General features: G+C 47.7%; 2 protein-coding genes across 2 annotated transcripts in view; one reads left to right on the forward strand and one right to left on the reverse strand.

Annotated features, from left to right (window-relative positions):
• LOC105485298 (collagen type IV alpha 2 chain) overlaps positions 1-2,522 on the reverse strand; it is a 198,859-nt gene extending 196,337 nt beyond the window's left edge. The window contains exons 1-3 of the mRNA XM_071081045.1: positions 2,287-2,522; positions 1,868-1,955; positions 1,693-1,747 (exon numbers count right to left, since the gene is read on the reverse strand). Of these exons, the coding sequence (XP_070937146.1) occupies positions 1,693-1,747; positions 1,868-1,911 (99 nt within the window). The 5' untranslated portion in view covers positions 1,912-1,955; positions 2,287-2,522. The remainder of the gene's footprint in view (positions 1-1,692; positions 1,748-1,867; positions 1,956-2,286) is intronic.
• Positions 2,523-2,645: 123 nt separating this feature from the next.
• The window catches only part of LOC105485301 (collagen type IV alpha 1 chain), a 153,305-nt gene continuing 141,159 nt past the window's right edge, over positions 2,646-14,791 (forward strand). The window contains exon 1 of the mRNA XM_071081046.1: positions 2,646-2,870. Coding sequence (XP_070937147.1) covers positions 2,787-2,870 — 84 coding nt within the window. The 5' untranslated portion in view covers positions 2,646-2,786. The remainder of the gene's footprint in view (positions 2,871-14,791) is intronic.

Consider the following 14,791-nt stretch of genomic DNA (forward strand, 5'->3'; position numbering starts at 1 on the left):
TCCTCCAGGATGGTCTCGAACTCCTGAGCTCAGGCAATCTGCAGGCCTCAGCCTCCCAAAGTGCTAAGATTATAGGCGCGAGCCGCCGCGCCCAGGCTAATACCTAGGCTTTTTGAAGACCTAGGTGGTCGGTGGTCTTTCCACCAATTTTAGGATGAGTTCACAAAAGAATTCCTGGGACTCCCACCATCCTTAGGCACGAACATACGGAAATTATAAAAGCGGCTCTAGCGGACAAAGGGATGCGGGTGTCAGTACAACCAAAGCACGCACAGCCCGATTTGGTATTTTCTATGGATCGCCCCCTTCTTTGAGTGTGTGTGCGTACGCGTGCATGCACTGCTTCTGGTTCATAAATCTGAGACAAGTCTTACACGCAGCACAGACATGTGCATTAGAATTCACAGGGTCACTGGGCTACTTCAAATATCTAGGTTCTGATCTTAAGTCGGGGCTGGGACGGAGAGACACAACTGAACTGGAAGAAAACTTTGGCCTGGAGTGCTCTGGTCAAAGTCTCCGAGTCCTCCTCTTACTTCCCAACCTGGGCTTTGAACCGGAGCCAACAGCAGCGGAAAAGTAAAGTTAGCAGCTCTTTCCCGAGTGGGAGTAGCTCCTCATCACTCACTGCCCTTAAAATCCTGGTTTGTTTTCCATTGGGGCAGAACGATGTAAAAACAACAGAATTCAAATGAAATCACGAACATCTTTCCCCTTTGGACCTGCGTGCTGCCCTGGCACGGCGCGCGCTGAGGAGGGGAGGGGTCGCTCCCAGGAGGAATCTACCTGGGCCCTGGCTGCCACAGGCAGAGCTACTCCATAGGCCACAGTAAGGCGAGGAGGGGCAGCGGACATCTCCGAAAGCTCCCTACACTTTCAGATCCTGTCTAAACATTCGAGTACTGCACTAAATTCACCCACCAAACCTGTTCATTTAAGCCATGGTTACATAAAGCTCGGTAAAAGTGGCTCCTATTCTTTAAACGGAACGCATAAAACGTACAAAGCCTCTCGCAGTGCATTGGCCAGCTGCACCCACGGTATCGGCAGGGCTGTGCACGGCCGGCGTGGAGGGGCAGGCTCCGCGAACAGGGGCCCAGAGTGGCGCCCGGAGCAGATCTTCCAGGGCCGGAACAGGACTTGGGAGAAAACGCGGTTTTTCTGCCATTGTTCCCTCGCAATGGTTCGATTCAAACAACACTAAGGTTGTCTTGTTCGCCTCCTCGCCCCGCCCCTTTACCCAGAGACTCCCATTTAAAAACACAAAAAACCCTCAGCCCGTGACAGAGCCTCCCCACCAGCTCCCGAGTTCCAGGAAAACATTTTTCGCCCGAAGCCTGGCGTCTCACTGCCAAGTGACTGACATTCTTTCCTGGCCTCTACGGCTGCGGCTTTTCCCAAAGCAACGAAAACGGTGCCTCAGGCTACATTTTAAGTTCTCAGCTCCCCTGAAAGGGCCGATGCCTGCAAAGCACAGGATTGACGCGGGGAACCCACGGGAAGGAAAGGTGGAAAGCACGAGGAGGGAAGAGCAAGCTTTCTCAGAACCTGGGTGGGCAGGCTGGCGAACACCCACACTCACACACACGCTCGGGAGCGCACGGACGAGCTGCCTTCTCCACGGCCACTCAAACGTCCCAACCATTCTCGGGCGCGCAAGTCCAAGCGCGTGGAGCGGGAGCCAGGACTTACCGCCAAGACGCCCTGGGCAAGGAACCCCACGGTCACTGTCCCCAGCAGCAGCCACCTGCACGAGAAAGGGAGAAAGAGGCACGTGAGCGTGCGGGCCCGGCTTGTCCGTCCCCGAGAGTTACAGGGAAGGTCCACGCGCGGGGGACCCACGGGGACCAGGCAGAAAGTCGCTTACCGCCGTAGGGCAGGGCCGGCCACCGCGCGCTGGTCTCTCCCCATGCTGGCGGTTTGTCCACTCTGGGCCCGGGTCAGTCCCTCTTAGCCTAGAGGCGAGAAACAAAGCGAGTTTAGCGCAGGACGAGGGACGCAGCCCATCCTCACCGCTGGTATCCGTCCGCGAGACGCGGAGACTGCGCGGTGCGCCCCCCGCATGCAGGCGTGACCAGAGGGCCGTTCCCCCCACGACCCGGAAAGAAGGAGAGCCTCCCGTTAGGCCCCGGTGGGTGCTGCTTGGCCGAGGAGCTCGGTCTCCGCTCCCCCACCCTCCCCCGTTCTACTCCCAAGCACGAGAGCGTGCAGCCCTAGCCTGCACAGGGCGCTCCAAGCCGGTGCTCTCGGGCTAGGGTCTGGGCGCCGCTCGGGGGTCGCTCTCACCTCGGGGTCGGCTTCAGGGGCTGCTGCCCGCGCGCATTGGCCCTTCCAGAAGCACCCGCCGGCGGCACACCGGCAGGGCGGCCGGCCTTGCTGGACTCCCTGGGCGGCGGCCCCGGGGGCTCAGGCGGCCCCTCTCGGTCCTCGGCCTGGATCCTCGAGCGCGCGGGTTGGGACGCGGGAGCCTCTGAGTGCGGAGCGCGGAGCCCTGGTGTCCCGGCGCACAGCGGCCACACTCCCGAGCCGCGCGCTCCCGCCGCCTCTTACCCGCGCCGCAGGGTCCTCCCCTTTGAGGCGCCGCCCGCGCACCGCCGGGGGGAGGGGGCAGCGCCAACAAATTGGGGAGCTCGGCCCGCCGCGCTCAGGTCTCCGCTTGGAGCCGCCGCACCCGGGACGGTGCGCAGCGCTGGAAGTCCGGCCTTCCGAGAGCTAGCTGCCCGCCGCGGCCCCCGCACGCCCGGCAGCCGTCCCCCGCCGTCCCCCGCCGCCTCGGGCGCTCCACCATGGGGCCCCGGCTCAGCGTCTGGCTGCTGCTGCTGCCCGCCGCCCTTCTGCTCCATGAGGAGCACAGCCGGGCCGCTGCGAAGGTGAGTCCCCGGCCAGCTCCGCTCCCCGCGTCCCGCCCCGAGCCTGGGCGCCCCGAGAGGCCCCTTTGTCCGCGCCAGGAGCCGTCCGCCTGCCCCTCGGCGGTCGCGTGTGGCACGACCAGGTGCATTCTCTGGGCCGGTGCTCGCTGGGGGTCCCTGTAGGCTACGATCGCACATTGGGGGACCGAGCCTCCTTTGTTATGGTATGGGTACTGGAGAGTTAGGGAACTCCTCCGGGGAAAGGAGGAGAAACAGCCCGCGCTGTGGCGGGGAGAGGGTGCCGGGGAGCCGGCGGGATTTGAACCCGCGTCGCGGTGATGCTCGGCGACTGGGCGCCTTCACCCGTCCCGGGTGCGCGAGGGAGTTGGGGGCGGGAGGGGCGGGAGCGCCCACCTCGCGCTGCTCAGAGACCCACATTGGGAGCTCCAAGCTCCTAGCGCCTGGGAGCAGCTTTGGGCGTATTTCTCCTTGTCTGGAGACCCTGGTGGCTGAGGCTGAAAAGCTCTGGGCCCTTTGCCTGGAAACAGCTGTATCTGAGCTTTCCCACGACTGCTGCCTAAGGCGCGCTCCAAGGCAGAAGGAGGGCCCTTCTGGACGCCCCGCTTGAAGAAGCCACCATCCTCAACTCGTTGCCTTCTATTAATACATTTTTAAAAAATTATAGCCACATTCATATTTGAGCATGAAACCAAAGTGAAACTCCGTGTCATTGTTCCATGCACAAATTGTTTTTCTAGTTTTCATTTCCTCTGGTTATGTGCTTGCCCAGAAAGGATCTGGGAGATCGGTTTGCAGGAGTCGAGGCTTCCAGCCGTGGACAAGCCTGGACTGACTGTTGTTTCCTTTTTTCCTTCCCCTCCGAGAGAGTAAAGACTTCAGCTGTTGCTCAGTGTCACAGCCATGCAGTCCCACAGCCCGGAAGGTGTGGCTTCTGAACACATTTTGCAGTTTCTCCCTCAAATGCTTAAAAATGATTTTTGCTACTTACCAGATTTTCCATACTTATTATTTTACTGTTCTTAATCTTGTTCTTTGTTTTCCTTTTTAAAAAATTTTTTTCTGCTCTCCTGCAAGAATGATATTCACTAAATTCACCTAACTGTATAGAAATTGTTAACTGTTACATGCCAGAGAGAACTACACACACATCTCCTAATTGAGAGCTTGTCTCCCTGGAGGCAACTTCTCCATTGGGGGCTTTTACATTACATCAGCAATTAACTTGAGATTGTTCCTCCCAGCCCAGTCTCCCCAAATTTCATAGTCGGTTATTTAAACACTTTGGTAGAGATGACAAAACTTTCCAGAGAGCAGGCTTGAGAGCACTTTATTTTGGTCTAGAAATATTGACCAAAAGATTGAACGCTTCCAAGTTTCGAGATGGTGAAGCCTGATGATGGTAAGGTAAATCAGAGAAAGTTCTTCACTGGGAAATAGGAGCCGTTTGCATTTCGATTTTCTGATGGATAATGTTAGCAAAGCAAAGCTAACTGTAAGAGCTGACTTTCCAAACATTCAGGACTGTAGAAAGAAAGAACCACTCAGTTACGCAAATCCTGTTCTCACCCGGGAAATCAAATGCGTTAATGTTGAGTTGGAGATAATTTTAATTCCCTTTAATCATTTCCTAAAGCTCAATTACATTCCCAGCCACTGGCTTTGCTGTGTCCCTTGAGGTGCCATGGACTGTTTTTAAGAGATGCAGCATGTGGGCAGTTCTGATCACAGCTGACCTCACAGATATTATTGTTACTCTGTATTTTCCCTGGTTTAATTAGAGAAAAGTGCTTAATGTGCAGATGACGTATGGGTATACAAGAAAATCACTTAAAAACGGAATCTGCCTAATTTTAAAATTTGTCTCACTTTTCATGCCATCGAGAACATTTTGGCTTACCTCCTTCCAAAATCAGCTGTTAGATATACCATAACACTGAAATAGCTTCAACACTGATCCAAGCAAAACATAATTTAAAAGTACATTTTGAATGATAAGATGCTGAGGATTTGATCAGATCCTAATTCAGAAGCCAGTGGAAGTGACTGTTGGCTTACCTCTCCTTTGCACTGTCTGAATCGCACTTCACCTGCATTTGTACATCCAGACATCACCTGCTGTGTGCCAGGCATGAATTGCACTTACTGTTTTTTCTTCATGAAAGGCTGTTTAATTTTGTATTTGCTGTATCTGCTATGGTCATATTGTTTATGTACTCATGGGTGGATTTTCTAAACCATTGATTTCATCCCATGCTGAACCTACCACTCTACTCCCCGCTCCTCCCTTCCTCCACTTTTCTTTAGCAAGAAAGGAGGAGTAGCTTGCAGGCTCCAGACAAACACGTGCCAGTAGTGTTCTGATGGCGAGCACCCTCTGCTCTTAGTCACACAGTTGCACTGGGTGGAATGAACCCTTCCTTCAGCAACCTTCACACTCCCCTCTAGCTGGTTCTGTGTGATGCTTCTTAACAGATTATTTCTCAGGATTAGAAATGTGAACTTTCCCCTCAGTGTGGTGATGCCTGTCCAGCAATATTGTCATCTCCTGACCATTAGTCACCACCTCTGGGACTGAATGACCTAGAGTTCAAACTAAGTGAGATTTCATTTCCATATAAGTATGGACCATGTTCTACTGGAAATGTAGTTTAGATGAGAAGGCTGTTTTCTGAATCAGTCCCAACAAGAGCAGCATTGCCCAGGATCTCAGGAGTGATACCGGTGAAGCTATTCCTTACGTCTGCAAGCTGTTTATTAATAGATGGAATTGGACTAGGGTGAAGGGACATAACTTTAAGACCAACCAGAAGACACAGTGTTCATGTGCTCTGACTAGATTCACGGAATTACCAGTGCTATGCATTATTAATAGTTACAGGTACACAGAATGAGTGTGCTTTAGGCACCAGAGGATCTTACATTTATACCTGCTTTAAAAAGCAGAGGATTTGGAGGTACTCATCGAACTCTATACCTCAGTTTCCCTGACAGATCTGTTCCGTCCTCACACGGACCCGTTTGTGCCTTCCTTCATTCCACACGTGCATCTGGAACACCTCCTTCCTGCCATGACCTTGCCAGGTGCTGGCCATGCGGCAGGGACTCACCCCCACTCTCTGTCCGCAGGAAGGTCTAGTGAGAAATACTGGAAAAGAAACAGACAAGTCTAACTCAGGCTGGTAAATGTCACAATCAAGGGAATCGAAGGGCTATAGGAACACCGAATGCAGCTTTGAGGAACTCAGAGGAAACTTCTGGGAGGACCTTCTGTCTCTGAGATATGAGAGAGAAATAGGAACTATACACCAGCATGTCATTTCCATGTGCGCTGTGATGGTGTACTGTCCACAGAAGGCATGGCCATTCTGCCTGTCCACTCTCAAGTCTAAGGGTCTTTGCACTGAAAGATGACCTTCAAGTTTGCTCCTTTGAGATGCCAAGATGTCATTGTTTCTATGGTTAACAATCTTGGTGGCTGAACTTTGCTCTCAGAGGGGTGGAAAGAATTGGAAGGGTAGGGTTTAGGAGACCAGTGATAAAAAAGAGCTCCCAGCTCCAACTGAGGCCCCAGTATGTGGTCCTGTCCCTTTTCTCGGAGGTGGCAGGTAGGCAGGCAGGGGATGTTTGGAAAGTTGCGGCATGGATGACTGATTCTAGTCAGGAGTGCCTTTAGGAACTGACCCAGAAAACCTACCCTTACTTGGGCCAGGCCATGAGGGAATTCACAAAACCCTACATTATTCATTAACAAGACTGTTGGCAAATTTCTGAGAACTGGCAAGGATAGTCATAACAAGTTCAGTTATTTAGTTAAGAGCTGGTGAAGATTTTGCAGACAGATGGAACCCACCAGTGATGATCTAATACAAAACTTTGTAGACAGTGGAAGAACATCAAGACATGAATAAACGACAACAGCGGTTTTGATGAATTCTATGCTATTTGTTATAATAGTTGTTCCCCAAATTGAAGAAGGATTAACCTCATTAAAATGTCTCACAAGGAGGTTTGGTATTTTGAGTTCTTGAGCTAGAGTCAGCTCAAGCAACAATAGAATACCTAAAATAATGTTAGAGCATTGTTCTTCCTGCTATCATTAAACAACCACGAAAAAATGTCAACTATAGAACAATACAAAAGACATATTCCTACCATTCTTATGCATACAATGAAAAGGGATATAAACCAGAACATGTTTTAATGGTGAGTTTCTTCTGAGGCTTTTGACACTGTAGGAATGACTTTGGGGTGAAGACTTTGATAGTATGGTACACAGTGAGCTGGTTCCAGCCTCGTTTCCCTCCATTGTTCTCCTCGTCCTAACTCTGGGACGTGGGTCCCTCCTAGCGCTCCTTCCGTGTCTCTGCTTCTGTCTTCTTCCTCTTCCCATGCCCCTCAGTGTGGGTGAACCGCAGGGGCAGCCCTGCGTGCTTCTCTTTGTTCTCTGCACTCTCTAACTTCCACCGGGGATCTGCTCCATGATGCACCATTACTCCCTGAAGGGGACTCCAGACCTCCTTCTTGAACTCCAGTTCAATGTCTTCACATTTCCATGCGACACCTCCCCTTGGCTGTCTTGCTTTGATCTCAAACCGAGCAAATATGTTCGGGACTGAACTCATCTTTTACCCAGACTGACCACCCTTCCCAACTCTGCCATTTTGGTCCTGGTGTGCCCCCTGATGTTTCTGGATACAGAGCCCAGAGACTATGAGGCTTTAGCCTTTCCTCTTTATCCTCCGTGTCTGCTCAGTCACAGAGTCTCCCACTTCTTCTTTCTGGATGCTTCCCAGAGGCACCCATAGCTTTCCCTTCCCATGGCTGGGACTCCTTTCCAGCTCTCTTTGCCTTGTGCCAGGATCACCACCGAACCCTGGTGGCCCTGCCCCTCCTCCCAGCTCTCCTGCTCTCCAGCCCATCCCTCAGGCTGTGAGAGGCTAATTGCCTTCAATTCCCTCAGTTATGGCCATAGACTTGCTGGTTCAGTATCTGCCGATGGCCACCTACTGTCTCACTGGGGCTCCACCTCTTTTGGGCTTGGCTGTGCATTCCCTTTGTGGTACGGATCTGCAAATTTTTCTGGCCTCATTCCTTGCTACTCCTCGACATACGGCTTTGGTAACTGTAAGGAAGGACTCATCTCTGCGTTCCACAGAAGCTGTTTCATCTTCTCCTGCTCCCCGGCCTGCAGTGTCCTCTTGTCTTCCCTCGGCTTGCATGCATTCCACTGAAGCTCCTAAAACAGTTCTCAGCCTGCCTCTTTTCCATGCAGTCCCCTCTCGAGTCAGACAGTGGTAATGTGAAATATTGTTGACTATCTGGATTTTTAAAAATCTGGCCTAAATTGCAGTTCTTGCTCTGCCATTCAGTAGCAGTGTAATCTCTTTGAGCTTGGAGTCTCTAATACATACAGTGAGGGTAATCGCCATGTCTAGGGAGAGCATGCACACATGAAGTAAGAACTCGAGAAATGCTGGTTGTGGTTGCTGCCACATGGCTTGGAGTTACATTGTCATTTGTGTCTTGGTTCCAACACTTGCCAGGACATATCTTCTTTTTAAAGCACCCCACCATGTTTGGGAGAGTGCGCAACACAGAGGAGGAAATCAGGAATTAATTACTTGTGATTGGTTCAATTTTCTAGCTGCCATTCTCTTGGGAGTCCCCCCTCCAACCCCCGGAGTGTCCTAGAGGGAGTGCCTGCTGGCTTACACTGTCCACCCCTGTGGTATTATTAGTGAACACAAAGATGCATCTGGGCAAACTAGGGTGTTTCCCCTTAATTTGGAATTTGGAGTAGATATTCCACCACAGACTAAACATGACTTGGAAATATGTACACTGCTGAACACTTTATGTAAATAGTTTATTCCGTGGTTCAGTAATATTCTCTGTGGAAGCTTTGCTGGATTTGGTTTTTAATCTGCATACTATAAAAACATTTTATTTTATCTGAGTTTTAAAGCTCACGTTATCTTTAAGGTACAAGACAAATGCCAAGTGTCCAAATCAGATATTAAAGCAATCTTTTCCGGGCCGCTTGGGCTTTTGTGTATCTGTTGTTGTACCTCTTACCTGATAAAGGAGGGCTATTCAACCTCCTCATCTTCCGTTGCTCTTGGAATCAGCACATTGTTCATTTGTAAAATTATCATTGTTTAGTAATACATGTACATACATATCTTAGTGTACCATGGCCACTTATTTTAGCAAGGACCACAGCTAGAGATACTGGCTGTGAGCTGGAAGCATCCAGTTTGATGTCAGTTGCTCTATTTTCATTTCACTAAATACACCAACAATTGGGGAAGCCATTTGTATATTCACTCATAGAGAGTGCAGCTAACTTAAATAAACATTGCCCAATTCAGCAGAAGATCTGGAGGCACAGTATTCCTGTATAGGACACAATTAAAATTGTTTAAAGATTTTATTAAGTTTCTGCTTTAGAAAACACGGATATTCCTTTGTGAAGAACAAAACCCAGTGTGTTCTAACTGTAATTCAATGTTTTGAAAGCTATTTCCACAAACTTTTCCCAGCAGCCACACTCATCCCCAGAGATGATCCACATTCAGAAAAAAATGACAGATGATGCACATTCAGAGGAGAATACCATGTATCCTCATTGCAGAAAGATAAACCTTACCTAACACATTCAGCACATGGGGCGTTTTTGAAGGTACTAGGTCGATATTTGTTTCTGTTTCAGCGTTGTACAGATAAACCCAATGATGACCATTTTGGTATTTTCCCTTCATATTTGTTGAATAAATAATATTAATATCTGATCTAATTGGTGGAAGATTTGGTTTTTACATCTCTAATAATTATTTATATATATTACTATGTAATATAAGATAATAAAAATTTATTTTAAAATCCACAGTTCCCCTTGTATGCAAGTGATGCTTTATTTCTGAGCACAGGAGCATTTATTTTCACATCATCCAAGAGCAGCAGCTTTGAAATGTCATTTTAAAATATAAACAACTCTCTTTTATCATTAGCTTGAATTTTTGAGTTGCATTTTAGAATTTTTTAAAGAATGCAATGCCATTTTAGTGTTACAGAGTTAATACTGAGTTGTGTGTGACATACTTGCTGCCACCAGACTAAGGACCCTACGATTAGTCTGGCAAAAGAAAAGTCTGTTTCTCAAAGAAGCTGGCATTAACAGGTCAGATGTGGACACAACTTTTTGGAAAGGCGATGGCAGTGCGTCAACTGCATCCAGAGAGGAGACGGTCCAGGGACACGCTGGTTGTGCACCAGTCACAGGCCCTGCAGGGAAACGTGTGGGCCCTGGTCTTCCTCATCTGTATGATGGGGATGAGGGCAGTTGCTTTCCTTAGGGAGCAAATGTAAGGATTAAGTGAGTTAATGTCTGTCAAGCAGTTATACCCAGCTTGCTTTGTGCCACGTACTACTCTTAAATTAAAGACAAATTCAGAAGCATAAACAGCAAAGTAATGACATCGAGACCGCTTGGGGCTGGAAAGGCCCACACAAGGATCTCCTTCACCAGCCGTTGTCCAACGTGAGCTCACATCAGCATCAGCTGGAGGGCTCCATGAAACAGCCCCAGAGCTTCTGTTTTTGGAGGTGTGGGGTATGCCGAGAATCTGCATTCCTAGCAGGTGAGGCTGCGGCTACTGATAGCCCGACTTCTTTCACTGCGGCGGCAGCGGCTTGTGCAACGTTAGGTGCAGGCCTGCACCTGTTAGTTTGCACTCACTTTGAGGCTGAACCCCTGCGTGTAACATGGCCCTCCCAGTTCTCTCTGTCCTTTTTTTCCATTGGTTTCTGCTGCTGCTGCCGGCAATCCCGGTTCCAGCTGTGTGGTGCAGTTTGGAAGGTCAGATGGGCGGGGGAAGAAGGTTGAAGTGGAGGCTCCTGAGTGAATCTGGAGAGGGCTGGGCTGATGGCAAGTGAGCACAGCGGTGCCTGGAGCAGACTCTGCCCTCCGTGGCCTTCTCCCCTCTTCGGGAGCCTGGCATGGGTTTCTCAGAACTGATCTGCTTTCAGTCTGAGTTTTGCCATCCTCTGTGGTGAGCCTGTGAGCTCGCACACCTGCTCAGGATGCGCTCAGCGCCCTAGCTCAGAGGCCAACCCAGGGCAGAACCAGTCAGTGGGCCCTGGGACGCAGGACCCTGAGCATGGGTCCTCTACCTCCTTCCCACCTCCTCCAGGCCCAGCCACTCGGCTTCCTGGTGAGGAATCTTACGACTACCAAATCCGGTTTCTGGAGATTAAAGATCCTTCAGGGTTAGTGGTTTAAAATAACTGCTAAATTTTAGTCCAGAAATGGCCTAAACAATGAAGATAAACTTACCAAAGCAGGAAAATGGGTCAGTGATGGGGGGAAAATACCATCCACGGAATGGTTCGTTAAGCCTCAGCATCCGATTTATTTCGGGTACATGCACAAACCCGGTCCATAATCAATAATATTCTCTGGAAAAGGGGATGACACAGTTTTTATTATGTAGGATATGTAGTGGGCTATCTTCTTGAAGTATTTCTCATTCCTAACTTATCTCTAACAAACATGTTTTTCATGTAAACATTATGCTAATGCCAGATGCTTTTTATCAATTGTTGAAGCCAGTCTAGTCTGACTAAATAGCCATTGGGTGCCTCCATAATAATTAGATTTTGTTTTCCCAAATACTTGAAAATAATAAGATTGTATTTCTTCTGGAATTTAGGCTTTTAAAACTTTTTAAAAAATTTTATAATTCATACTTCTTCATTATTTCATGTTGATCATATTTTCTCTTTTTTCATGGAGGTTATCAAGTAATATATTATGATATATGGATTTTTTTTTCTCTTGACTAGATCATTTATTTAAAACATAAATAACTTTGGGTATTGTCCTAGGCCAGAAGCCAGTTTGTAACCAAAAGCCCATTTCTTTCTTTTCTTTTCATTTTTTTTCCACATCAATGAACGTAAAACAATTAAGAGTAAGAAGTCAGATGAAAACAAAGTGGAAAGTAATAGTTTGATAGCTCAGTATCTCGTTTCTGGCATTTAAAATTTGTTCAATAAATGTGTGTTCCGTGCTCACTCTGGATTAGGAAATATGCAGGTGGTTAGGATTGCTCTTACACTTTGCAGTTGGACATGTGCCCGAATTAAAGTGAGAGTAATTTTGGTAATGGTGTGATAGATGTTATGTTGAAAATTTAGCGCTTGCACTGTTCTCTTCTGGCTCCAGATCTTTTCATTTAGGTTCTGAGACTCTGCAAAGGGCATCATATGGTTTTGGACTCTGGATTCAGATGAGATGGATTTGAATTTTTGATGACCGTTTTAATGATGGATTTTAATAACAAAATTAATAAAAATAAATCTATTTGCCCAAAGAGCAACTAGCTGTTTGACCTTGGGCAACCTTCTTAACTTCTCTGTGCCTCAGTTTCCCCATTATCCATGAGGGATGATAATGTGTTCGTTTATTGTGTTGTGAAGGTGGAAGGCAGGTGATACTGGTTAATGAGTGACAGCCATAAACATTTCATACTGTGAAGTAGATCTTTGGTCTTCCTCTTGTTTCTTGGCATACAACTCCTAAAATTTTTGGAATCTCTGAAGTGATAAGTGTCTTTGTATGTTAATGAATTGACTGGTGGCTGCCCCGCCCACCCCCCACCACAGCTTCAGAGGTGGGCTGGTCCCTGGGAAAGACCAAGGCAGGCTAAAGGATGGATTCAGCCCCACTCACCACCTCTGGGGAGAGGGACGGGGTAGGAGGTTGAGTTAATTACCAGTAGCCAATGATTTAATCAATCATGTCCCTGTAAGGAGGCTTCCACGAAAGCCCAAAAAGACTGGGCTTGGGGAGCTTCCCGCAGCTGAAGATGTGGAGCTGTTCCTAGAGGGTGGCGTGCCCTGGTAGGGCTGGAAGCTCCGCCCCTTCCCCTACACCTTGCGCTGTGCCTCTCTTCCGTGCTCTGGCTATTCATCTGTGTCCTTTGTAATACAGTAGCCTTTATAATAAATCAGTGAACATAAGGGTTTCCCTGAGTTCTGTGAGCCTTCCTAGCAGATTAATCAAACCCCAGGCGGGGTTCATGGAAATTCCAATTTATAACCGATGGACGGAAGAATAGGTGACAATTTATTCCTGGCAATGGGGTCTGAAGTGGGGCAATCTTGTGGGACTGAGCCTTCATCTGTGGGCGCTGATACTGTCTTCAGATAGATGGAATCAGAATTGAGTGGAATTAAAGGAAGCCCAGCTGGTCTCCCCTGAAGAACTGATTGCTTACTTGGTATGTGGGGAAACCTCCCACACAGCTGGTGTCAGAAGCTTGTGAGTGCAGAGGAAAAACTGTTGTGCCTCTCTGTGTCTTCAGATGAGCGTTCAAAAAATGTTAGCTTTTACTACTGGTTGCATGATTATGCTATTGATATTCATATGTACTTAAAACTATGAAGACTGAAAAACATCTTTCTTTTACTATGACTTTATTTCTTAAAATGAGATCAACTTCTTGGATAATTTACAAAATATTGGGATTATAATGATATTAAAACAATTAAATACATCTTGAGTGTGTAATTTTTGAGGGCACAATTCTATTCCTAACGTATTCCAAGATGGAGCCCTAGGCTTCGAGAAGAAAACAGTTTCTGCCTTTTATCGTGCTGAACTAGAAATTATTTAAAAGGATGTCCCTCTTTGCTATTTTAGGGATGGTTTAGCCTCCCAAATTCAGCTTTGTTAAAATAGTTGTAAATGTAAGGAAGACACTGGAGTCCTTTATAGGAAATTGTGTCTACATCGTGTCTCTAAAGTACATTCATGAGACTAACAGACATTGAATTGTTTCAATTTTTGGAAATTTTGAAATATCTCTCCAGTAGGAAATGGGTTTGCAGGGTTCTTCTGTCTTCCCTGGGAATTAAGCAAAGCTGGCCATGGGAAATACCACTTGGATTTAGGATGGATGAAACCATCAGATGTGGAAATACCAGATGTGGGAACGGGAGGGAGGCTGTGGACAGCAAATGTGTTTCTCCAATATGCAAGACTTCCTGGCACTTTGATGAGGATGTTGTGTGTCACAACTGTAATGATGCAAGAATGTTGTCCTTTGCCTTAAAATTGTGTTGCTCTTTGGCCATGTTAGCTGGACCCTGTGTGAAGGGGCAGGAGGCAGGCAGAGAGAAGAGATGCTTTTGTAATCATCAGGGACACACCCCAGACCTCTAGTTCCACAGGACCCAAGTGGTTGTGCCCCCGTCGCTGCACAATGGCAACCCTCAGGGATAGACTGTCACAATGTATGGCAGCCCAAGAAATTAGGGGCTTGTCTCCTCCAGCTCAGCACCTGCTCAAACCTGGAGGAGTTCTGGTCACAATGAGCACTTGAGCCCTTTTTGAGAGTCAAAATTAAAATGTGGTTCTGAGGACCAAGGCTTACAAGGTTTCCTGGGCAAAAAAACCCCTAATTTGTGAGTTAGGGATAAATGAATCAGAAACATGAAAACTGTTGCTGTGAGAATGCTCAGAGGCTTAAACAAGGAAACACAGGTCAAAGTTCTTGGCAAAATATGTTGGCAAATTGTCCTGGACAATTGGCAGTGCATGTCCCACATTATCCTGCAACAGTGACAAGCTGTTAATAAGGGAAAGGGTATAACGTGAAAAGCTCTGATGAACTGTGTTAGGTTACTGAGTCTTTTGGGTGGAAAATAATTGTAGAAATGGTCCTTAATTTGATTCCTTAATTGGCAATTGTCTTCTTAAAATGTCAGAGTGAGGAAGATTAGCTGGTGTTTCCAATATGTTCAAGCAGCATGTTCAAACCCTGAGTTCGGGTTGCCGTATCTGAGCCTATCTGCCGTCTCCGAGCAGAGTCAAGTGTCATATCAAGTCAGATGATTGGCAGTAACTCCTAGAAGAT

Source organism: Macaca nemestrina, chromosome 16 (genome assembly GCF_043159975.1).
Source record: "Macaca nemestrina isolate mMacNem1 chromosome 16, mMacNem.hap1, whole genome shotgun sequence".
Taxonomy (NCBI): Eukaryota; Metazoa; Chordata; class Mammalia; order Primates; family Cercopithecidae; genus Macaca; species Macaca nemestrina.